Source organism: Bison bison, unplaced genomic scaffold (genome assembly GCF_000754665.1).
Source record: "Bison bison bison isolate TAMUID 2011002044 unplaced genomic scaffold, Bison_UMD1.0 scf7180017864203, whole genome shotgun sequence".
NCBI lineage: Eukaryota > Metazoa > Chordata > Mammalia > Artiodactyla > Bovidae > Bison > Bison bison.
In genome coordinates this window covers 1,032,650-1,059,479 of record NW_011494775.1, presented here as the reverse complement: position 1 = coordinate 1,059,479, position 26,830 = coordinate 1,032,650, and the positions used below count along the sequence as shown (strand labels likewise).

General features: G+C 35.7%; 2 protein-coding genes across 12 annotated transcripts in view; one reads left to right on the top strand and one right to left on the bottom strand.

Annotated features, from left to right (window-relative positions):
* Positions 1-15,853, top strand: part of PKD2L2 (polycystic kidney disease 2-like 2) — a 45,555-nt gene extending 29,702 nt beyond the window's left edge. For 2 of the 4 annotated variants that reach the window (XM_010844454.1, XM_010844456.1), the window contains 6 exons: positions 2,512-2,632; positions 3,667-3,768; positions 5,367-5,431; positions 6,054-6,108; positions 12,004-12,116; positions 12,553-14,770. In XM_010844454.1, coding sequence (XP_010842756.1) covers positions 2,512-2,632; positions 3,667-3,768; positions 5,367-5,431; positions 6,054-6,108; positions 12,004-12,116; positions 12,553-12,649 — 553 coding nt within the window. In that variant the 3' untranslated portion in view covers positions 12,650-14,770. Of the gene's footprint in view, positions 1-2,511; positions 2,633-3,666; positions 3,769-5,366; positions 5,432-6,053; positions 6,109-12,003; positions 12,117-12,552; positions 14,771-15,746 lie in introns of those variants that run through there. The other 2 variants (XM_010844455.1, XM_010844457.1) reach the window with 2 other exon arrangements.
* Positions 13,932-26,830, bottom strand: part of FAM13B (family with sequence similarity 13, member B) — a 77,311-nt gene continuing 64,412 nt past the window's right edge. For 4 of the 8 annotated variants that reach the window (XM_010844458.1, XM_010844459.1, XM_010844461.1 and 1 more), the window contains 8 exons: positions 26,187-26,268; positions 24,342-24,571; positions 21,974-22,057; positions 21,649-21,744; positions 19,471-19,554; positions 19,212-19,375; positions 18,549-18,650; positions 13,932-16,297 (listed from right to left, as the gene is read on the bottom strand). In XM_010844458.1, coding sequence (XP_010842760.1) covers positions 16,174-16,297; positions 18,549-18,650; positions 19,212-19,375; positions 19,471-19,554; positions 21,649-21,744; positions 21,974-22,057; positions 24,342-24,571; positions 26,187-26,268 — 966 coding nt within the window. In that variant the 3' untranslated portion in view covers positions 13,932-16,173. The remainder of the gene's footprint in view (positions 16,298-18,548; positions 18,651-19,211; positions 19,376-19,470; positions 19,555-21,648; positions 21,745-21,973; positions 22,058-24,341; positions 24,572-26,186; positions 26,269-26,830) is intronic. The other 4 variants (XM_010844460.1, XM_010844464.1, XM_010844465.1 and 1 more) reach the window with 2 other exon arrangements.

Below are 26,830 nucleotides of genomic sequence, written 5' to 3'. Positions count from 1 at the left end.
CTTCCCAACTCAGGGATCAAACCAGAGTCTCCTGCATTGGGAGATGGATTCTCTACCACTGAGTCACCTGGGAAGCCCAGGAGGTGGGTAGCTGCTGTCAAACTAAAAGTTTAAATTTACTCAAATTGTCCAGTCCTTTCCTAGATGTTGCAAGCCAACAGACTCTACAGAGTTCATTTCAAATGTTACATCAGATTGTGCCAGTGAGACTGTTGTCAAGGTGGTGAGACAGATTCCTAGTGCTCCTTACTCCATCTTCCCCAAAATCTCCATTGTGAAGGCATTTTTGCTGATCCAGGAGAAAGTTAAGAAATTGTGTCCCTAGTTACTTCTCAAGGAGGAGACAGAAGAGAAACCCAGAGCCTTTGTGTGTGTGTTGGAAAGTAGGGTAGGGGGAGAAGAGCAGTGTGTGATAACCTTGCCACACATAAAGCAGGGATCTGAAGTGCTACAGCCTCAAGTTAAAAATAAATCTCTCAGTGACTTGAAGTCGGGGTTTAATCACCTAGGGATTAAATGAGCTTCACCTATCCAGGGAAGCTCATTATCTTGAACTTGGTTTAAGATAGCCCCAAGCTAGAATGTCCATATACACCTGCAGACACATATACAAATCTTTCTGGAAAACAGTATCTTCATCCCAAGTCCTTCAAGTATAATTTTCTGCTCATGGTCAAAGATAACCTCATATAAAAGGAGGAAAAAATCATAAGAACTAACAGATACAACAGACAACAGAAACAAACTCATAGACTTCAAATATAGTAATAGTAATATATTTAGAGAAATAAAACACAAGTCAGAAAATATCTTTAGAGAACAGGATAGTGTAAAAAGTGGCATATTTGAAAAAGTATCAAATACTTATCATTTCTTAAATACAACTTAAGCATTAAAAAATCAAATTAAAAACACTTAAATAAAACCTCATATTCTCCTATGCCAGAGAGAAAAAAGTTTGATTTGCTAAGAAACTTTGGTCTCCTAATTCAGCATTTCTCTGTCATATGTAAAAAGCATTTGAATTCAGTATTAGAAACTAGATAAATACTTTACATATGATTTAGTCAGGTCTCAGGTACCAAGGATGAAATTCCAGAAAACTCGAGTCCTAGGACTCCAAATAGCTGATTTCTTTGAATACATTTTCTTCCTTTATTGTACACGGTGCTATGGTTCCCTTCATGTGATTGGCTTAAAAAACAAGAAACATTCTTTTTCAGTCCTTTGACTGAAAAAATCATGCAAAGTGTCTGTTGTTCAATCACTAAGTTTTGTCCAACTCTTTGGAACCTCATGGACTATAGCACTCCAAGCTTCCCTGTCTTTCACTGTCTCTTGAAGTTTGCTCAAACTCATGTTCACTGAGTCAGTGATGCCATCCAAATATCTCACCCTCTGTTGTCCCTTCTCCTCCTGCCTTCAATCTTTCCCAGCATCAGCGTCTTTTCTAATGAGTTGGCTCTTCACATTAGGTGGCCAAAGTATTGGAGCCTCAGCTTCAGTCCTTCCAATGAATATTCAGGGTTGATTTCCTTTAGGATTGACTGGTTTGATCTCCTTGCAGTCCAAGGGACTGTCTAGAGTCTTCTCCATTACCACAATTGGAAAGCATCAATCCTTTGGCCTTCTGTATGGTCCAACTCTTGCATCTGTACATGACTACTGGAAAAACGATAGTAAAGTGTCTACATACTAGTAAAAACTCCTTTCCAGGTTTCCCCTTAAAATACATATATATTAACATATATATTACATTTTTATAATTTTTAACGTATCTCTGGTATGTCTGGCAATACCACTGCAAATTAACGATGAGAAAATAAGACTTCAGGTTATGAAATCCTAATTCTACCTCTCCTACTACTGTTCATTTGAGGCCTTAATTTCTTAATTTTTCCATCTATAAAATGAAGCTTTATAACATTTTCAATGCTATTTCACATCAAAGCCAAGTTTTTATATTTATTGGAGAAAATAAAACAAAACTCAGGCTCATGTTTGAGGATCATTACCAGCACTTGCTTGAGACTCGACAAGTGATAAATTGTTGGCATCCTTACACTTCAGTAGAAGAGCAGCAGAAATTAAGTGTATCATTGATAAAAGAAGTTGTAGGGTTCTCAGGTCTATTTCCAAGATGAAAGTCACTTTTGGGGAAGGTCAAAGTATCCTAAGTTTTATAAGGGCACAGGAATGGCTGAGGAGGTAACTGTCAAGACAAGCTGGTAAGGAGGAATCTCAAGGTTCAAATCTTGGAGGTGAACACTGGGTTCACATTGGTTAAATAAACTGAAGCCCCATCATTTCCTAAACTATCTGTTCAGCTATTAAGTCTTGCCTTCAGGGGAATTTTCTACACCCGACTGTATGCTAACAAAACTAAAGCCAGAAAGCACATACTATTTATGCAGTTAGGTATTTTTCCTAGACACATTAGTAACCATTAGTTGTCATGTATGTATGAAGAGATATAATATTTTCTAATGCTTTTCTTTATCCCCATAAAAGATTCACGCAATTTCGTATAGTTCTTGGAGATTTTAATTTTGCTGGCATTCAGCAAGCCAATCGTATCTTGGGACCCATTTACTTCATCACTTTCATCTTTTTCGTGTTCTTTGTCCTGCTGGTAAGAAAGATCGAATATACTCCCTTTTTTTGCTTATATTTTTCAGAATAAAAAATATAATTACTAATTTAGAAGAAATTACAGTACCACTCCTTAGTTGTCGGAACACTTACATTTATTAAGAACTGTGTAGATTTCTAGTAATCCAGCAAGTCTAAGTGATTTTAAGTTGTCCAATGGAGAATGTGACCATAATAGTTACCATCTGAGTGTTTACTGTATGCCAAGAGTTCCTAAATCTTTTACACATATAACTTGAATGTCCCAGGTCTCTCCAGCCTGGGATATTTCACACCAGTAAGTATGAATCAGGTCATTCATATTCTGCCCATCACAACAGCTTTTGGCCCTTATGGCTGAAAGCTCACACCTCTGTCATTTTTATGAGTCCCCAGAATTTATGAGTCTCTCACATGTGCTGGGGACAAACCTATTTGGCCTTCTTAATCAAGGAACTTGCTTTTCTACTCAAAGCACTGCTACTGTCCTCCATGACAACTTTTTTTTTTTTTTTTGGTCATGCACAGCAGTTATACCCTGATGGTGGGCAGGAGTCTTCAAAGCAACAGATCTGGGCCACAGAGAAATGTGGAGAGGTGGGCTTGAGATTAAGAATACTCTCTCCACAATTCTGTGTTAATCTGCACACTGGTAGTTTTAAGAGCCCTAGTGAAATTGTACATTTAAACACTCTACAGAATTTTAAAGGAAAAAAAAAACCCCTATGAACACATATTATTCTAAGTTTTCTTCTGATATCTAACATTAATAAATTTCTATATATTAACCAGTTTATATGCACTATTTTACATTGTTTTTTCCATTTATCATAAACATACTTGCCCATATCCACACACTAAATATTTCCCATTCCACTACATTTTTTTATATATAGTCTGAGAGCCATCTCTCTCTTACTGAGCATGTTACTTTTAAAATTTAAATCTAATTTTACAAATCCCAGCACCTGTCAAAGCCATTAACTTTTAAACTAAATTTTTACTGAAATACTTCATTTGACTATTTCTCCTCAGAACATGTTCTTGGCAATAATTAATGATACCTATTCTGAAGTGAAAGCTGACTATTCAATAGGCAGAAGGCCAGATTTTCAACTTGGTAAAATGATTAAAAAGGTATGTATATCAAATTCTCCTCATCAGAATTCTGAGGCCAATCTTGTTTGGTTGATACCCCAAGTGGTAGTGCAGGGAGGGGTTTTGGGTTTTTGCTTTGGAAGGCAATGGCACCCCACTCCAGTACTTTTGCCTAGAAAATCCCATGGACGGAGGAGCCTGGTAGGCTGCAGTCCATGGCGTCGCTGGAGTTGGACACGACTGAGCAACTTCACTTTCACTTTTCACTTTGATGCATTGGAGAAGGAAATGGCAACCCACTCCAGTGTTCTTGCCTGGAGAATCCCAGGGACGGGAAGCCTGGTGGGCTGCCGTCTATGGGGTCGCACAGAGTCGGACACGACTAAAGCGACACAGCAGCAGCAGTGTTACTCATATTTGTACTGTTTCACTACCAGGAGAAATGTTCTCTGGCTTTAAAAATGTGACCAGAAAGTATTTCAGAGTTCAAGTATATCAAAAAGCTATTGATCACTAAATGCAAAGCGCTATTTTCTGTATGGAAATATCTTCTTATCTGTTCTAGCCTCTTTCCTTGCCAGCCCAGTTTGGATCATATCACTTCTCTGCTCAAAATTCTTCAAAGTTTCCCTGGGCTTGTCAAAATTAAGTTCAAATTCTTTATTCAAACATTCAAGGGACTTCTCTAGTCTCAAAGTGTCAATGTATCTTTATTCATTATCATTTAAGTATACAATTTTTACTTTCTATGCTTCCATTTACAGCACTGCATGCGCCAGCTAATATTTTGAGCACATGCTTGCTCTCATTGTGTCCTCTGGGCCTCTGCTCATGTCATTCCCTGACATTGCAGGGATATTCCCTCTGCTCTCTCACTGACATTCTATTCTCCCTGTCAGAGAGGAATCTTCCTTTTCCTCTCAACATGTATTATGAATTGTAGCAGAGTCATGTGTATACCATTCTATCTCTGCACATCCTCAGCTCTAACCATAGCATTTCACATTCAAAATGTCCTATTAGCTGTGGGGTTCAGGGGCGCTTAAGAACTCTGTCCAAGAACTTATCTGTGAAAGTAATCTATTAATATGTTCCCCAATGAGATTCCCATGTGGCTCAGCTGGTAAAGAATCCACCTGCAATGCGGGAGACCTAGATGCAATCCCTGGGTTGGGAAGATCCCCTGGAGAAGGGAAAGGCTATCCACTCCAGTATTCTGGCCTAGAGAATTCCATGGACTATAGTCCATGGGGTGGCAAAGAGTCAAACATGACTGAGAGACTTTCACTTCACTTCACTTCATTTCAGTGAGCTTAACTGTGGGGTTTTTATCTTTTATCTCTTGATTATGATGTTGGTTATGTGCACTAAAGTGTTAATATCATCAATGCAATAAACAATAGTATTTTTAAAAGATTTTCCCCAAAATTCAAGTGTGATGCCAACTTTTTCACCAGAGGCAGAAACTGTAAGTAGTGACAAGGTGAAAGAAGGATAACCATAGTCTTTGCCTCTACATTTCTTAGGGCAGCAAGCCCCTAAAGGCAAGCATTCCCTCTTTCCTTTACCTTAGACAAAAATTAAAACTACAGAATATATTTCTTATGAACTTTTAAACTATTTTAAATTATGCCCAGAGTTACAACAATGCTCTTGAAAAACTCAAACTAAAAAAACCTGAAACAGATGAAGACAAGAAACGGTAAGATGACTTTTCTTCAATTTTTAACTTACCACTTTAAAGCTCTATATTAGAAACTTACAGTGAGAGTAAGGTTTTGATTATCAACCACCATTTGATGTGCTGATTCTAAATAAGTTGTTAAGACATCAGTAGCACCTCATAATTTCTGAGTGTCATGAAACTCTAAACTAATTTAAAATGAATATAAGGCATGCCATGCCACTCAGAGAAAGCTTTAACAGATAGCAACAGGATTTAACACCTTTAATAGGAAAGTAATGTTCCTCTTAAAAAGGTAAGAAATTATTTTAGTACATGCACATTAACACGTTTTTAGCTACTGAAGTAAAGAAATTTTTACACAAAATATTTAAGAATATACTTACATTTATTGCATCATTTTGGTGTCAAAATGCTTCCCAAATACAGATCTCTGGAAGTGGGACATAATATAAACATGTTTTTACAGCCAGAGATATGATACTTTAGAGAACTTATTAATGACAACACTGTCTAAATAATTAGTGTTATCAGAAAGAACAGAAATGTAATTCATCCTTAATATAGATCTGGTAGTATTTTATACTGTCATTTTCCTTTTTACTAACATATGCCTCTGTTTTTTATTTCATATTCTCAGTATGGAAAACAAAGATTTGGCCGAAAAAGCCAGAAGAGAAGGTTTTGATGAAAAAGTAAGATTTTAATTTTTTCATAAAGAAGTGATAGCTTTATTAGAAAAAGTTCTTATTAAGAACTGAATGATTTGCTTTCTTCAGAGCAGCAGTTGCTACCTCCAGATTTTTCCCAGGATCTAGATCCTTTTTTATTTAGGACAAATTGTTTGGATTCCAGATATTCCTTCTCCCTTATCGGTGCTCTTTGCCAGACACCCTCATCCTATAGCTGTACCCTTCACTGTGGGATTAGCACACAGAGTTTAATGAGTATATTCTATTGAGATAATTATGTAATCATTCTCTTATAATCATTAATGTGATGAATCACTTCAATGATTTTTGCTGTGTTTCAAAGTTGTAACGTATCTATTCAACAAATGACAACATATATATGTTTACTAAATAATTATCAAGCAAATCTTCACATACCACTACCACCCAAGTGAAAAAATAGAACACTGCTCTACTTCTGGATGCTTCCCACTCTCCAATATACTGAGAAAGAGAACAGCAAGATTGAGAGATAAGTATGTACACTGCTAGAGTGAGGGTTCTCATTATCAGACAATGGAATTGCACAAATGGAAAGGCTGAAGGTTAAAATGAACGTTGTGTTGGATTAGAATCGCAGGAGTGTCTATATGTGAATGTATCTTCTAGTTCTGTACATTGAGAAAGCTAGAGTGACATCCTAGTAGCGATGACACAAGTGTCCAGACCTTGGGTTTCCAAATACCATGCTCCTCTAAAAGGAACCAGTGCTCCTTGGAAATACAGTTAATTCCAGGACTGGAAAGTACAGGTGCTTTGTACTATATACTCCACATAGAATGATGGAGATTTCATAAAAGGACACAAAAAGTCAATGTGGATGGGGCTCCCACTGGCCAAGTCTGGGACTATTTAAGCACTGTAATGAATAAAAGAGGAGTCCATGAGTCCACACTGATCTAAATATTTACATGAATAAAAGTCTGAGGAAGAACAGTACATTTCCATACCTCTCCACAAAATACTTAGTACCAAAAGAAAAGGAATAATGTTAGGGTAGAGAAGTCTGGAATCAGTACCATTAACAGTACCAGAACTAAACTAAAATCACATGCCACCTGATAAAACACTGAGAGAAAACACAATCTCTTCTACAAAATTTTCAGAGATGCATAACATGACAAAACACTACATAAAAGAAACTGAGGGACATTTCTAGAAAATACTGGCCTATCTTCTTCAGAAGTGTCAAGGTCATGAAAGTCAAGGTAAAGCTGAGGATCTACACCAGACTGAGATTAAAAAACAGGTAAACACAGTGCATAATCCTGGACTGGATCCTTTTACTATAAAGGCCATCACTGGCACAACTGGGGAATTTGAATGGGGAACTGAGGATTTAGATGGTAATAATCCATCACTATTAATTTTCTGACTCTGATGCTTATACTGTGTGCCTAAAGAAGAATGTCCTTATATGAGGAAAATACACACTCAAGTATTCAGAAGTAATAAGGCATTTGTGTTGGCAACGTTAAATACTTCAAAGGATAAAAAGTATTTGTGTTGTTCTTACAATTTTTCTGTAAGTTTGAGATTCTTTTAAAAAACAAAACTATCTTAAAAAACAAAACTATCATTCAGCAAGCCATTTCGGAAATAAAAGACAACATAAAATTTTAAAAGACATCTACTGTGTACCTGGGAAAAAATACCTAAAATGAACATGAGACTTATCCAAGTAAACTTAGATTTACTTAGAAATCTAAGAAAATTAGATTAGCACATCATTCAGCACCATAAATCAACAAAACACCTACAATATATGCAAGGAAAGAAAATGTAAGCCAGGATTTTTTTATATCCAGCAAAGCTGTGCTTCAAGTAGAAAGGCTCAAACAGTTTTGAAACGTAAAAACTTGGGGAAAACCACTGTATTCCTGAGGATTCTATGTGAGGATCATCTTCAGCCAAACAAGAGATGATTGAGATATTTTAGAAAAAGAAGGGAGAAGATACAACACAGAAAAAGCTGACTACTTATTTCATATGTAATAGCTAAAATGCTGAAGAATTCTCATTTAGAGTTAATAACCAAAAAGAAGAAGCTTTACATATTTAAGAGTATAGTAGTAAATACGATATTGTTTTATTAATTTTAAAACATTTTTCCATATTTTAATATCTTTGAAATTAAGATGTACCTTATAATTGATAACGTGCCATATTTTAGCTGGTGGCAATATTTTTCCTAAACAGCACATAGAATGGTGTAATGGGTTTTATGATAGACTCCATCTCTTAGATACAACAAAATATGGTAATATGATTAAATATATCTGGGAAGTAGAGAGGAAAGAAATGAAGAGGAAGAAATTACAACCCAATTTTTGTTGAACTTCTTTGGTTCTTGTGGAGGGAACCAAAACAAGAGAGGGATGACCTAGGATGTATGAAAAGATACATGACCACAAAAACAAAAATACATACATTCCTAAAAGGAAGCAGTACCAAAACTGAAGATATATCACATGGTAAGATTTTAAATATACCTTAAAACAATATAACTGTGACCACATATATCTGATGTATCAGTAAAGACAAATAAGCTTAATTTACTTTAAAAGAAAATGTTTTCAGATTGAATCACAGAGCAACACCTAATTCTATGTTATAGCCTAAAATATATACCTAAAACAAAGTGACTTAGAATAGTTAAGTATAAAAGCATGAGCCAAGGTAAAAAGGCAAGCAAAATTATCAGCAGATACAACATAATATAAGTCAAGGTAGAATTCTAAACCAAAAGTTCTAAATGAGACAAAGGGCACTTTATAAGGCTAAGATGAACTTTAATAGTCATGATTATCTATGCACCAAATAATATGGCATCAACTTCCATAAAGACTACTGGACTTAAGAAAATGGAAAACACTTAAGAATGCACTAAAAGTAGAGAATAGATCAAGAAAAAAAAATGAAAGGACTTAAAGATATGTATGTGATGAATAAAGTGATTGTACAGTTATGTATTAACCTGTGTACTCTCAGAAGATATACCTGGTTTTTCAAAAATCCACTCATGAAAATAGATACTTTGGGCCATAGAGAAAACCTCAATAAATTGAAAATTTATCAAAACTGAGCCCAAAAGAGACTTTTAAATCCATTCTATAGAAGAAATAAAGTCATCAAAGAACTACTTCTAAAGTAACACACATATACCTGTGGCGGATTCATTTCGATATTTGGCAAAACTAATACAATACTGTAAAGTTTAAAAATAAAATAAAATTTAAAAATAAATAAATAAATAAAGTAATTCAGGCCCAGATGGTTTCACAAGGGAATTTTACCAAATTTTTAAGGAATAAATAATTTCAAGTTATTTGATTTGTTCCAGAGTGAAGAGAAAACTGAAAACTTCTAAACTATTTTTATAAAGCAACTATATAGTGATTCTAAGAACTGGTAAAGGTTGTATTCTTCAAAAAACAAAACAGAAAAAGAAAATATCACATATATCATAAAGCAAAAATCCTAGATAAGTATTAGCAAACAGGATCCAACAGAATACCATATGACTCAGATAGGATTTATTCTAAGAATGTAAAGATGATTTAAAACTATATAATCAACTAAGTAACATAATTCATTCTATTTATAAATCAAAACAGGAAAATCACATTATTATTTTCCATAGATGCTGGGTATTTGATAAGATTCAACATCAATTTTGAGCGGGAAAACAAAACAGGAATCAACGGACTCTTACTTGACATGATAAAAACAAATTTACCTCACCCCAAAGCTAGCACCTTACCTAACAGGGAAACACTGGACATGCCAAGGACAAGACAAAGATGTATTAGAAGGATCAGTCAGAAGAATTAAGCAGGAGAATTACACGAGGAGTACAAGAGTTGAAAAGGAAAAAGTAAAAACTACCTCTATTTGAGATATGATTCTCTTTTTCAGGTATACAATGAACTGAAAAATTATGACAAAAACATTAAGTAGTAGGAAAAAATAATTTACATAAATACAGTCGTCATGTCATATATGCAAACATCAATCAGTTCATTAAATAATAGAAGAATCTATAAGAGCAACAAAATAAAAATGCCCAGGGATTAATTTTTAAACATTTAAAAACCAAGATAAGGAAAAATTGAAAACATTCCTTAAAAACAAAAAACACCTTACCAAATGACATACTGCATGTATGAGTGAGGACCTAGTCAGGAAAATGGAAATGATACTATGTATTTCAAACAGAGAAAATTACAGAGAATTGGTTACACAGGTACTGGAAGACAGAAACAGTAAAAAACACTGAAGCAACTCACAAATAGTAGTAACTGTAGAAGGATACTACCACTCCCAGGGCTAAGGTTACAAAAGGTGGGTTTATCAGAACCTAAGACACTTAAGAAGGGGCCTGGAGCTGTTGTTCAGGCCTCTGGGGTCACCTCCACCCCACCTCTACTGCTCCTGATACTTCTTAGGGAGTGTGATGAATCTAATTCTGGGGAAGCCAAAAGAAGCTGGACCATTGCAGCCTGGAGCCAAACACTGCTGGAGATAACTATACTATCACGTGCAGAAGCAATGCTGATAGAAAACAAGAACCTTCTCCCTGCCATCATCCAATAAGGCAGAACCTAATAAATCTGGTAGCAAGAGAGTCTGGGGAATGAGGTTTGCAAAGCATGAGACCCAGCATCAAAGCATATAAAAGAGCATATGTAAGAGTATAAGAGGGCAAATTTTCAGTTGAGAGATATTAGATGAATGGTCAGCCCAATTCACCCCTTTGGCAATTTAGTACACACTTGAACTTCCATAAAATGACAATATTTCTAGTTTCCATCTAATAAGATGGAACTATCCTATATACAAATGAAAGCACTCTTATTTTTTCCCCAGAAGGGGAGAAGCAAAGTACCAAGAGTAACTGTGGCCACCTCTGGATGACATTAAGATCTTTTCAACTCGGATCACAATTCCTTAAGAACTCAATGTATAAACTAAACGAGTTTATTTTTAGACATGGAAGTATTAAGAGGCACTGCTCAAAGAATTCCCTGGCTTCCAAACACAGCCCTCTCAGCTCATTTTGTAGCAACACCAATTTCTCCTTGGTAACTGGGATGAGTCACCTCAGTGACTTCTTTGCCTGCTCATTCAGTAGCCTGAGGAATCCCAAATAGCCTGAGGAATCCCAAATAGCCAGGTGGTGATCTAAAACTCAAGTCAACTGTGTCCCTTGGTGGAGGTACACAATCTACAAGGGTCTGTTTCTTTAGACCTTCTCAGTTACCAACCAGTCATCAGTTAGGGTCCAGTCCGAAAAACAGAAACATGTTACGTAGTTCAAAAAGAGGGGTTACATCACAGAATTCATTTCTGAGCATGAAAGAACTGCAAGAACCACTGTGGAACGCCCAATTAATCCACAAACAATTCTAAGCAGTTATCACCTACAGGGAAGAGGTGGAGTGACTAGAACCTAGGAGCCTGTGCAAATGCCCCCACCTAGTTGCTGCTCTATGAGGAAATGTATTATTTATCTATGAATGTCAAGGAAAGCTTCATAGAAAACTGATGGTTGAGATGGGTTTTTTGAAGGATTTGAAGGATGTATATTTCACCAGGAAGTGGAATGGGAATAAGCCAATATTCATAATTTTAAAAACCCCTAACCCTGCTAACCAGTTTTAACACCAAGTTCTCTTGGTGACTCTGCTTATGCATAAACCTCAAAACCAGGCAGGGCAAAAAGCCAGAGCAGCTCAGAAATCACAGCCCTGGAGAGTAAAGTTTAAGATTCTCAACCCTGTGATGCTTATGTGCCATAGGCCTGAAATAGAGAAAAATATAAAGGTTGCAGCACATGCTTTTCCTCTAACTTTACAGGAGATTCAAAGTGCAGAGCAGATGAAAAAATGGAAAGAGAGGCTTGAGAAAAAGTATTATTCTACAGAAATTCAAGATGACTACCAGACTGTCACTCAACAAGAATTCCGAGAGTAAGCATTTGTTCTAACCAGGGTACTACGGAATATCACGATATGAGGACTGGGGACATCCCATAATTTTCCTGAACCCAGAATCTTATTCTATTAAGATGCCACATTTTCCCCCAGTTTTACCCAATTTTAAAGTAACATAGAAAGCATAAGACTCCATTTATTTAAATGGAAGGTGAGAGGAAGACCAATTGCTTTTGTCCTTAACATATCTAAATAACAGGAAATGCCATTTATACTTGACATGCATAGCAAATACTGTGCTCCACACAGCTTTAGAATATTAGATCTGTAACTGACCATACTAGGCATGTTTTGGGACCTTAAAATACTATCCTCCCAAAGTATTTCACAATAGGCACTAATAACCTACTGTCTCCTTAGGTACAAAAATGTTACTGACTCATTCTCTATCTCCTTCTAAATTATCCTCTAGCCTCTTTTTATATGCTGTGGAGCTGGAGAAAGAATTACACTATGTCAGTTTAAAACTAAACCGAGTGATGAGGAAGGTTTCAGCTCTACAATACTGAAAAAAAGTGGAGGTGAGAATCTGTGGTACAATCATGGCGCATTTCTAACAATTTATTCCTGAACTGAGTTAGTTCCTAAATTTGTCCCCATTTCGGGTACATTTTAAAAGCACAAAACCAGCCACCATCAAACTATCATCAGGGTCAATGATAATCATCAAATTATTTCTAGGAATGGGACACAATATACAATCTATGCACATTACAATATGCCTCCACAATACATACACACAGGTACAGGTAAAGACTTTTATAATGAGATTTATTATTAAATTCTAGGGATGAAAATGCAAAGTATAAAATAATATTGCTTTTAGTTCTTGGGGCAGGTCTCTAAGTAAATGGTTTAGTAAGTAAAGACACTTTTCACAGTGTTACACAGAGTATAAGAACTGCTGGTATTCTCATCACACACCATGTTCTAACTTCATGGGCCAATAAACGTTTAGAATCCTAGAAAACCAATATATAAGACCCCAGGTAAAATAATCTCACCTCCATTCTTCCTAGCTGGAAGTCTCCTGGAAAAAGGCAAAGTGCAGAACAAACATCCCAACCACCTACAGAAATTTCACTAATATCTTCAAATGACAAATTCATCTAGACAGTCTAAAGGAACACATTTGAAATTTCTCAAAAGTGCTTCCTCAATCACTTTATAAAGCAAAATATCCTTGAAAAAGAAAAGAGCAAAGCAGGAGCTTTAGGGTTATAGAAATGCAAGTTATGTTTGGAAAGTATAAATAACGGTGCTGCAAAAGCACTGTTTGGATGGTTGGGAAATTGTGAATGGCTGGCATTGGGAAACTGCAAGGAAACTTTTCTAATAGAGGTTACCTAAGCCCTCCTAGAAGAGCCACATGTTCTCTTAACCTAAGCAACATTGTTTGACCATAGACTCCCACGTTGTGCTCAATAGTCCCTGGACTGTGAAACTCCAAGGAATTAAATATACTCACCTTCCTCAAACCAAGCTCTTCTCTTAAACACTGTATTTCAAATTTTCTTAATAAGATAACTGACTGCAACAAGAAATGAAGACTATTCTCTCTGCATCTTCTCCCTAGATTTCCAAAGAGAATCAACAACATGGCTCTTCTTTGTCTTACCACTCCCTAGAGCTATAGTCAGTCACGTGGTTTAGTAACCCTGCAGTCTCTCCACATGGTTTCTGGTTGGGGTCATTCAAACAGAGCCTAAGAACATTAAGGCAAGGGAATACCTGAGGTTTCTATTTTTTTCTTAACATCTAGTGAAAAAAACAAAAAACATTTACAGAGACTTAGAACATTAAAGTTCTTTTATTACAAAAGTCTATACAATGAGGTGCCAGACACAGCAATGCAATGATACTTACAGTCATATATATCTATATATTATTTGTATATAGATATACAGTTTTTACTTGTACCAAAGTAAAATTATCACAAACTGCCTAATTCTACCACTTACTGCTGAACTATGACACACAGTACTGTCACATAGCATGCGTGCTGCTATGCTACTTTTTATCTATTCTACTCACAGCCAAACACTAACAGTGAATAACCAACATCATGAAGCAGCTGTTAATTCTAAAATGAAACCAGTCAGGCCAATGACTTATAAAAATATGGTACTAATATAGATTTAGCATTATAAAGAAGGAATATATTATTTAAAACATTTAAATAGTGCATATGGACATTTTTGCATGTGGTATATAAAATAAAACATTCATATAAAACAATACACAGTGCACATTAAATAAGATGTTTGGATATACTCCTGTGTGGAGACTAAAAGACATTAACTAAATGCACACTGCATGATGAATTCAAAATCAAAGTGATAACATCTTTTGGTATTTTCAATTTCACGATTCTAGGTGTACATTATGAATAACCAAGCTGTATCAAAAGGAAACCACATGAAAAGGGCTGGATTTAGTGCTTTATTCCCCAACGTGTTCACTACCAAGGAACATTCCCTCCCCCCAAAAAAGGCATTGCACACACAGGTGAAATGTGAAGTACTAGAAATGCTACTTATTATCAAGCTACTTCATGTGCTATGTAATAGTGCCAGGAGTCTGAGGTTCATGCTTCCCTCACCTTATTAAAGGATGTTGCAAAAGTCTGTGTTTGTATGAAACAAATTATGAATATTAGCTAGTTAAGAAAACCATGCATGAGTCATTGCATGCAAAACATGGGCACAAAGTGAGACACACATCAATCCAAAAAAGCACCAGGAAAAAAATTAACACTTAGATCAAGCCTGATCAGAATATGCTGTTAATGACTATTACATTGTTAGCACAAATAAAGTCACTGTTCTGTGAAATTAATTAGAGAATTATATCAGGAAAGAACCTGAAGAAAAGCCATGCAAACCCAAAGAAAAAAAGATATGCTTAGAGTGTATGACAAGGGGCATACCACAATAATCACATAGCCAGGTGCTTTAAACAGCATGTGACTGAGCAAATCCCTTTAGAGGATGTTTTCTTTATGGATTTTGCTAATTAAAAAAAAAAAAGATGCAACCCTCCCCACAAAGGTACAAGAAAAAATGCAGTGGTATAGCCCTTGTTAAGAAGAGAGTCACTTCAGGCATAATGATTCTTTTGCCAATTTAAGCCCATTTGATTGAACACACAAATCTGAGCACCATCAGTTCCTACATGCTGACAAGGCTATTTTCTCACATTATCTGGAGGTGGGTAGGGGGAAAAAAATGAAGGATCTAATCCAGACAAATCACATCATCACCAACTGATAAACTGCAACTGAGGAAACAAAGAGTAACTTAAGTCCCAAAGGCAGCATGTGATATAATTCAGTTCTGTGTGTGATGTGTGGTGTATATTTTCACTACACTAATAAACAAGGTCACTTTTTGGTCTAGCCATTGTTATCTTCATCCAGGAGCTGTGTGACCACTGAACTGCAAAATTTTGCTAACATACTATGGATGAGAAAGCGTCACTTTGGGCATTTAACAGAAATATGTTCCATTGTAGGACTTGAAATTTCAGTTGATTTTGGTTTTTTAAGAAAACATAGAACACAGTTGCATATGTGCACATTTATAGGCTTTTCTTTCAAATTTTCAGTCATTCTGTAAGAAAAAGGCAACCGAAGAAGAATTCAATGTGAAGATTTTCCTCTCAATTTTCTTGAGTAATGAGAAACAAAATAATAAAGTTGGTAATAACAAAAAGCTTCTATCTTCAAAGTTCTTAAAGTTGAAAAGATAAAATATTAGTCTTTTAATAACACGATGTATCTGCAGTACAAAACAATGAAGAAAAGTGGATGTTTGCTAAAGGTAGAGAGGACAGTCTGTGGTTAATATGGAACATCGCACTCCCTAGATAAGGTCTACTTACCCTCCCATCATTTCTCTAGTGGCACCACCAGCAAGTATAAAATGAAACTCTCTTGAGTGCCTGACAGAATGAACTTAAGAACCAGCCAAGTACACACGATGATAGCTTCAGGGAATACAACTGATTTTATGATGTTTTCAAGGACCATATTTTATATGGATTTTGAAGAATCTTGTTTGCTGATAAGAACTTCAAGAAGCCTAAGCTTGGCTTTAATTTTCTTGTACTCCCTGTACTCCTCAAGCACTGGAACACGATCCTCTTTCTGGGCATTCCTAGGGGAGAAAATAAAACTTAGAGATCATCTGGAAAATAAAATCCCACAAGCTGTCATAATGTGAGGCAGAATATTACCCAATATAAGCTCAAATAAAAAACTGCTCTGCAAGAAGAAAAGATTATTGGACTATTTCCCTTCAACCCAACAGAATAGTCCTAAAACACTTCGAATTCTGATCATTGATACTGATAATATCCATTAATGTGTTTGGATATAATGTGTTGATACATTAATGGATATTATCAGTATCAATGATAATTGGAGGTTATAACATAATCAAATATTTTAATAAGACATGCACTGCTAGACTCTGTCAGGTCTGTAAGTGTATTATAAGTTCTAGAGAATTACAGTGAGTCGTTTCTGGCTTCAGTGAATTAAGATGTAAAACATCTTACTGGTAGCAAAAAAGTCATCTTTCTCACTTTATATTAGGGATCCAATGCAATTCAGTTTAATAATCAGGTAAAACATTGAATTATACTAATTATAAGCAAAGGTTTTTTTCCCAATAAGACAAAGAATTAGAAAGCACTTGGAAAATGCACTTGAGATTTTTTTTTAACCATATATGCCACCCTACAAAGAAGACTCTCTAATATGGTAGTTTCCTCTTATTCATGGGGATACATTCCAAGACCCCCGTGGATGCCTGAAACCAAATCCTATATATACTTTACATTCATACCTATAATAAATTTTAATTTATAAATTAAGACACAGTAAGAGATTAACAATAACTAATAATAAAACAGAATAACTATAACAATACACTCTAATAAAAGTTATGCGAATGTGGTCTCTCTCAAACATCTTATTGTACAAATTTAATGCCTTTTTCATATTATTAATAACTAAACATTTATCATGCATTGGGCCATAACTTTTACAGTCTGAGGTATGATAGCAAAATTAGTACAAATTTATTTTTCCTTCTTCACAATTTCATGGATAGATGTTCTTACTATAGTTCTTAGCAACCTCAGCATATGATTTTTTTTTTCTCCTTGACTGACTGAGTTAAGAATTTTCTTTTTCTTTCCGTATCTTCACCCCTCTTTTCACTTTTCTTTCCCTCTTTTCACTTGAAGTACTCTATGGCTTCTCTTTGGCATATCCGAATTGCTAACACATCTACTCTTGTGCTTTAGGACACATTAAGTTAAATAAGGATTAATTGAATACAAGAACTGAGATACTGTGATGGCTAATCTGATAAACGAAATGGATACTGAGTGACTAAGGGGCAGGATATGCTGATCAAAAGGATGATTCACGTCTTGGGTGGGCCAGCACAAGATTTCATCACACTACTCAAAACAGTACATGATTTACACTTTACGAATTGTTCATTTCTAGAACATTCCATTTAATATTTCTGGACCACAGTTAATCATGGTGTAACTGAAACAGACATAAAACTGATGCGGGAGAACTACTATAGAGTTAATGGCTTGGTAAGATCATCTGGTAACATGGAAAAACTCTTCTGAGCCCTGAGATAAATTGTCTCTTCTGAGCCCTGAGATAAATTAATTGTCACTTCTGGCCATAATCTGAATTAGAATGTATTTCCCTTACTTTTAAAAAAGTCCCACTGGGTCAACTGTGCATTACCCAGTTAGATAAAGGCACTGGCCATACTGTATTACAGGAGCCACAAGACTGCCACAGTAATACACACCTTGGAAGTATGTGTCCTAGAAAGAGACAACACACAACCTAAGCAGCCATGGTCTCAATAGAAGAATCCAAACTAATTGAGAACAACACACACATTTGGGACCCTTTCTAAAAGGAGATCTCATTCACAAACACTTCCAAAAGGGTAAGCTGCTAAGTCGCTTCAGTCGTGTCTGACTCTATGCGACCCCATAGATGAAAGGCCACCAGGCTCCCCCGTCCCTGGGATTCTCCAGGCAAGAGTACTGGAGTGGGTTGCCATTTCCTTCTCCATCCAAAAGGGTGGATACTGAATTAAGAAACCTAAAATAACTGCCACTCAACCACACCTCTCTAGGACAATACTGATTTATTTTGTCAGATGTTGTTTATTCCAGCTCTAGCTTTTTCTGCCATTAACAGCAGGGCCGCAAGGAATAAAGGAAGGTTTTTTACTTTTATTTTCAATGCTAGCATCCTTATATGCACAATTTATTTCTATTCTTATCTATTTATTTCAACATATGGGCAGGACATGTGACTTAAGAAGAAAGAGGATTAAATTTTGTGATGCTCAAACAAACCTTCCATTTTGTTGATAAAATGCTTCTTCAAAGTCCCGTAATGTTTTACGTAGTTTCTTTTTTTCAGCTCTGGCTTTCCAAAGTTGTTCCAGCAATTCCGGCCTAAAATTCAAACAGGAAGAAAACATCTGAAAGGGTACTTTAAATTCACCATGTTCTTAACAGTGTTTCTAACCCTGGTTGCAAAATCAACTCAGCTGGTGGGCTTCTGGAATAACCAATGTCTAAGATTCACCTTAGAACAATTAAATCAGAATAGCTGCTTGTAGGGCTCAGCATAAGTACTTAAAACAAACACAAAACAACTTCCCACACGATCCTAAAGTAATGCCAGGGCTAAGAATTAGAATCCAAGGCCGCATCAGGTAAAGAAGCTGACAGAGCATAAATGAACAGATAACTCTCAGCTGGTTCCAGCACTTTGTCATACAGCAAATGCAGGACTTTAGTTTCTTTTAATTTTTATCACACACTAATTTTCAATTCAGAAAATGTGAATGACAACACATTTTGTAAAGCACACTTTCTAAAATCATTTTATTTCTTGAGCACTGCATTCATTCTCTCCAAGTATTCAATTATTTAACACTGAAATTTCTTTGCATCTAAATTTTTGAGTATTTCTTACATAAATAGACTAAAATCACAAACCAGGATACATACATAGAAGCTGCTCGAGTACTTGACAATCGGAGATCTAGAGCCAGTTTTTCCTGATTTTCTTCAACATCAGATTCTGAGTTTTCCAATGATGACTGTGCCTGTACAGCAGTTTTCAAGATATCATTTAACTCAGAGGACAGACAAACACCATCTTCTTCTTCTTCCTAAATATATATATGCAAACAGAGAATCAAATATGCCATGGTTTCAACTTTTCCTTTAGGAAAAAGATCACAGAATTATTTCTCTTAAGGACTACCTTGATTTCCTCAAAAAAATGTGCAGTTTCTCCCTCTATGATCGGCTGTAACATCTGACCTCTTCGCTTGGTGGATGGAGATCCCTGTGACAATAAACATACAAATGGGTCACATTTTTATTATTCAAGGAAGATTCACTTTGCTATTACAGATAAAGTATAACAGATCTTAAACTTTATTTTAACAGATCTTAAACTTTATTTTCAAAATCCTAACCATATGCTTTAAAAGTTTGTAGGAATTTCTAACTATATTTTTGCTTTTTACTTGTTATGCATGCATAAGAGTGATAAATGATAATTTATGTCTAGGTAATTCTAAAGAGCTCATTCAATAAATGCTTTTAAAATTCTAACTAAAGAAGTGTCACTGATAATTTAATTGGGAACATTTTTTCTTTTTAACAAAGTGGTCAATTTTCTTGGTCTGAGGACCCCTTTATATTTCTTTTTAAAAAAATAACAGTTCATTAAGATGTAATTCATATACCATAAAATTCACTCTTTTACAGTATACATTTAGTGGTGTTTGGTATATTCACAAAGTTGTGCAACCATCACCACTATCTGTTTCTAGAACATTTCATCACCTTAAAAGGAAACTGTATTCATTAGCCCTCTCTCCCTAGCCCATGGCAAACAACAATCCATTTTCTGTCTCAGTGGGCTGGTCTATTCTAGATATTTCATACAAACGGAATCATATACTAAGTGGCCTTTGTGTCCAGCTTTTTTCACTTAACCTAAGTGTTTTTCAAGATTTATCCATGTTAATAGTGTGTACCAGTACTTCATCCCTTTGCATAGCAAATAATATTCCACCATACAGACATACCTCATCATGTTTATCTATCAGTTGGCTGCACATCTAGACAGTTTTTTACACTTTAGCTATTATGAATAATGCTACTTTTAAGACATGCCTACCAATTTTTATGTGGACAAATGTTTTCAATTCTCCTGGGTATATCCAAGGAAGAGAACTGCTATGTTATACAGTAACTAAATGTTTAAACTTTTGAGGAACTGCCAGCACCATTTGTTGGAAAAACGATTCTCTCCTATTCTCTTGGCTTAACTTTTAGACTCCAAATTTCTCTTTATGATAGTCAAATTTAGGAGTCCATTAAGATCTAGAAATGCTTCCTATAGACTCAGTTTTTAAAGACAAACCTGTGGAATTCTAAGGTGATTTTCATAAATAAATTCAAAGACTACTTATACTATTAGGGAATTATGAAAACATCAGAGACACACAGAAACACTTTGTAATCAAAAGATAAAACCAGTATTAAATAAACTAGCTATGTGTGAAAAAGAGTATACACTATACATGATTCACTGTTCAAAGAAAACTGCTTATATCTAAATAAAGTTCTGTTGAGTGACAGCCAACTAAAAAAATGGCCAGTTTAAAAAAGAATGTTTCTGTAAGGGTTAAATATAAAAGCCTAAAGGGAACCGCTATTCAAGAGGCCATCAACATAAAAATGGCCAGCAAGTTTACATAAACTATAAGCTCCGAAGAATGAATTCACTGATGCAGAATGGGCTACATGCTGTCTTCTATTTGAGCCTGAGACACAGCTAGAGCCCTACCATCTAATGGTTAACTTGGAGATAGCACTCAATATGCACTAAGTTATTAAGAATTTTCTTTTAAAAAAAAATGCACACATATATGAATACGTATTATTTTAATAGACTTTTTCATTTAAAAAGATGAACAAATAGGTTTATATTATTCTGCAGTTAAGGGAACTGATGGCCATCACAAGAGTGATGTATTTTCAAAGACTTGAATTTAAATGGAAAGAAATTAGGCAAGGGTCTGAAATATTGAGTTTTTAATTCCATAAGTAGATGACCTTGGGCACATCACTCCTGAGTCTCAATTTCATCACCTGTGAAATGAGGTTACCATCCTCTATCTGTTGTAACTTAACTTGTCAGGACTTAATAACATAATCATAGATTAAAATGCTTGTAAGAGTGCCTGGGAGATAGCAGTAGGCACTTATTAATTTCCTGTTATTTTAAAAACAGTAACCTCACCTTACATACATAATCCTTGTTATCTTGGCTGTGTATTTCTCCAATATACTACTGTATGGACTTTTTTGGAAAGAGTGGGTCTTGGTAAAATGAACTAGATAAATACTCGCATGTTTTACTTACAAGGACAGGAGTGATGCTAGCTCTTGTCAGCATCTGTTTTACAAGTCTGTATCTATCATAGAGAGGTTTAACAATATGCCTTTCTTCCCTGGTCACCTGAAGCAAGAAAAACGGAAATCACCTAGTTATCTGAAATCTAAAATTTCTAAAATATTAGGCAATATGACTTTCCCTCCAATTTTTAAAAAGTTATTTTAAATAGGCAGGTAATCATCCAAATGTAGGAAACAATGCTCTATGAAACAGCTCGAAGATGTGGGCCACAAAAGTGATTCATGTTCTTTTAAGACAGGAAATCAAATCTTTTCATCAAGAGAAACATTACCGGCCTTCCATGTTGACTTTCATAATAAAGAAGACTTTTCTGGAGAGAAGTTTTCTCTTCTACCAAATGATCTTTTGTCATTTTCTAGAATTAAAAAAATAAAAACCCTCCCATTAGCCACATCATTCCCTTCAGCAATGTAAGTAATTTGGTTGAAAGGATCAGCCCTTAGGTTAATAAGAACACATCTTTTCCTTATGGATTTGTAGGCAACGTTTTTCAGTCTCCTAGAGAATCTGGTCTTCTAGTAACTAGGTACCAATTCCCTCTGGTGGTTTGATTTATATTTTATCTGAATAAGTTATGAACACAAGAGCTTAGTGACCTTGGGTTAGTTACCTTCTTTTCGTTCAATATCCTAATCTGTAAATGGGGATAACATCACCTATCTCATAGGGCTTCCCATGTGGCTTAGCTGATAAAGAAACTGCCTGCAATGTGGGAGACCTGGGTTCAATCCCTGGGTTGGGAATATACCCTGGAAAAGGGAAAGGCTATCCACTCCAGTATTCTGGCCTGGAGAATTCCATGGACTGTATAGCCCATGGGGTCTCCAAGAGTCGGACACGACTGAGCGACTTTCACTTTCACCTCTCTCACTTTCACCTACCTCACAGAATTCCAATGAGGACTAAACAAGTTAATACATTGTAAAGGCATTTACACAGTGCCTTCTCAGCATACAATAAACAAAATAAATGCCTATTATCTTAATTTTGCACATAATCTTTTATTAGCATTATAATTTTGTTGTGTGTGAGCACATATTCAAAATGCATGCATACACAAGTATAGATCTTATAACTTGGTATTTCTCCTAAACTATTAAGAAAATTTGGTACTAGTATAGTGGAAAGCTCCTGAAAAGAGCTCAACAATATCGATTTGTGACCCTAGACTTCTACACTATGATTTCTGCTCCCCTTCACCAGGCATTTTTTTAATACTGAAAATAAGATACTCTTCTGACATTTTTTAGTACTCCATTGGTAGTAGGCAGGAGCCCCAAATTTATCTGTCCATAACCCCCTCTCCCTCTGTTTGACAGCATGACCTTTAACATACCAATGAACCAATGTTCCACAGACTATACTTTAAATCAAACAAACTCTCCAGTTACTCTCTGTTGTTGTTTAGCCGCTAAGCCATGTCTGACTCTCTTGTGACCCATGGACTGTAGCCCACCAGGCTCCTCTGTCCATGGGATTTTCCAGGCAAGAATACTGGAGTGGGTTGCCAAGTCCTCCTCCACAGATCTTCCCGACCCGGGGATCGAACCCACATCTCCTGCATTGCAGGCAGATTTTTTTATCACTGAGCCACCAGGGAAGCCTTCCAGTTACTACCAGGAGTGGTTAAATCGACCCTGTTTACCACCAGAATGAAAATAAGAGGTAAAAAGAAAAAATTCAGAGGATACGTACTTTCTATAACAAGAATTTTATATTAAGTACATTCAGTAGCGTAAACTTTGTAAAACACTGATTACAACCTCAAGTTTAAATCTTAAACCTAGGAGAATGAATCTGAATAAAGCTCCTGCTGCTACTGCTAAGTCGCTTCAGTTGTGTCCAACTCTGTGCAACCCCACAGACAGCAGCCCACCAGGCTCCCTTGTCCCTGGGATTCTCCAGGCAAAAACACTGGAGTGGGTTGCCATTTCCTTCTCCAATCAAAATCATTTATAGGAAAGGGAGTGGGGAGGAGAGGAGGTTGGTATAACATAAAAGCAAAACCAAGAAAAACTGGGGAGGGCAGCTACTAGAATTTCTAAGCCAGCTCTGTTTGAAGGGAGAAAGACTCTAATATTGAGACCATGAGGTGTACTCTGTTGTCAAGAGGGGTGCACATCAAGATTCATCACTAAAAGTTCACCTCAAGCAATCTACCTCTGCACTCTTTCAGCAAACTTCATCTGATAAATGATCTTGGGTGCCAAGTGCCTTGACCAGGACTGCCCTAGGCAATGCGTTTTGTATACTGTGTCATTTTAATGGACATAATCACAGTCACATGGCTACTGAAGGGATTCACTGGAAGAATGCACAGTCAGAAACTGGCATAATAAGCTAAGAGTTTAATACATGCAACTACTAAGATACAAGACCAAGATTCAAACTCAGGTATATCAAACACACTCATCTTGCTAACTGATTCCAATATAAGTGAACAGATCACATTCAAGTTTTTTTAGTTTTATTATTGTGACTCAGGCACTTATGTTGTGCTGATAAAAACATTTTTCTTAACTGCAAACTTGTTGACTCAGGGCAGCAGATTACCTAGACATCATTATGCCTCTATCTCAATTATTTTATTTCAGTGATTCTAAAGGCTAGCCTGGGCAAAAACCACAGCTCAAGATTACTTTGATATCTTCTGGAAGACACCTCTCGACACGTTTTTCTTTGAGTCTTTTCAGAATAAGTTCAAGTGTTGCTTCCTTAGATGGCTTCTTCTCCTTGTGAATGACCTTGGAGTCATCTTCATTCTCTTCATCTTCATGGTCTAGAGAAGAGCCAAAGCTTTTTGGAAGAGTGTTACTACGTGGACGTGTCTGAGGTACAAATTCTCCATCAGAAGTTTTGTGTTTTGCATCTACATTTTAAAATCAAGAGGATAAATCAGTACCACTGATTTTAGCTAAAATTCAACTAAATCAAAAGAGATGCAAGACATACAAGAGGAAAGTATACATCGACAACACACAGGCTCAGGTATTTCAAGATCACATGAAATATTTAAATTATATATATACCAGGAGAACTGTATGATTTTTCTTTCAACCAATATTCATACAATGCCTACTAGAGTAAGATGCTCTGATGAGCGTAACAGCAGTAAACAAACAGACATGGTCTCTGCTGTCATATACTCAGGCAGTAAAAAATAAAAACTAAGTAATTAGATTCATAAAATAATTTCAGTGAGTGCTAAGTGCTATAAAGAAGATAAAACAGAATGATGTCACAATGTTAAAGAGACATGCTTTTTGAAAGAGCAACTCCTTTGGATGGAACTGATAAAGAAGGCCTTTCTGAGATGGTGACATCCTAGCTGAACATGGAATAAAAAGGGACTAACCTAGTATAGAAGATTTAGGGGAAGAACATTTCTGCTCAGTTGAGGCAACAGCCAAGCCAATGTTCTTAAACCATGACATATTTTAAAAAACAGAAAATAAGGAAAAGTGATAAAATGGGGGGAAAGGGCAGAGTATAAAAAGCCTTGAAAGCCAGCAAAGGGTTTGAACTTTGTTCTAAGTGGAAAAGGAAGCCCACTGAAGAGCTATAAATAAGACAGTACATAGTTTTTTAATAAAAAATAATTCTGGATGCAGAGAATGCACTTACTGTAGGACAGTAAGAGTGAAAGAAAACTGGGAAATTAGGAGGCTAATAATTTAATAACACTCATTGGTAATACATTAAAAGTAGTGATTTTCATTTATGGTTGGAAACTGGTGTTAAATGAGAAAATTTTTTACAGAATTGTAAAGGAAAATTCTAAATAGGTAGGAGAACTTAATTAACCATAAGAATGTAAATAAACTCAAATGACAACAGGGACTCAGTCTTGTTCACCGCTACAACCTCAGATGTCTTCAAGTACTTGGTACTTACAGACATTAAAATTTTTGTTTTATAAATTCAAATGAGTAAACCAAATGTGATACTCCATCTTATACATCCACACTTGGTACAGATAATTCTTTAAGTATTAACAATCATTAAAAAGCTTATTCACTAAATACCCACAAAGTAAATGTATCTTAGCAACTGCTATACTGGGCTGACACCCAGTAACACAAGACCCAGTTTTTGATTCAACACAACTTATAATTTAGTCTTTGTAGTATAAATGACTGATGATTAGATATTCTCAATCTTAGATGAAATACCCATCAAAAATTCTTAATACCTACCCAAACTCAAAACTGCTTAATATTTGAAATACTCATACAAACTTCACAATACAATACCATCTAGAGCACCCATCAAAAGACTATTATTAATCAAAGAAGAGGAAAGACATTTGGAAGAATACAATATAGTATTTAAATTTTGATTATAACTAATAAAAAAAATAAGAGAACTTTTATTTTGCCAGTGTTCAAGATTTAAAGTTATCAAAAATTATAACTATAATGCTCAGATATTATTATAAAGAATATTTTTAAATGCAATTATATTGAAAAATGCCCATTTTATACCTTTAATTTGCTTTCGCAGTTTGGTGAGCTCTGTCATCCATTTTAATACCTTTGGATTGGCTGCTATATCACTGTAGGAGGGCTGAAAAATTAGAAAAACAGAATCACAGATTATGCACTCATCAACCCCTGTCTGTGCTAAGTCCCTCTCTAGGAATTGCCTTTGCCCACATGAGCTGCCTGGCCCAAGGTTACAAACCCCTCCTCCAGAGCAGCTCATATCCATGACTGGTTATATAGGATTAAAAAGGCCTGACTTCTTCATCTTAATTCAGTCAATCCTGAATCATATTAATTCAGCCATCCTAGTTGGAAACACTGTGGAATCAGGCTGAGGCCATGAATGCAACTATATCCCAGGTCTACATTCCCCTCTCAACCATGCTGCCTTACTCCTTACAGCTGCAATTCTCCCTAAACACTCCCTTGGAAATGGCATGCACTGATATCTCTGTCGCAGCATGCTTCCCAGATAATCCAACCTACAACAACTCTACGACTATAAATCTACTCATAGACTGACACTGTTTCTTCATAAAGATAATGTTTTTAAGAAATATGTTAATACCTCAGTAAAATTAATAAATGAGATCCTTAAAAAAATATAAGAAACAATCATTAAAATCTTTGTGGGTATGCAATGT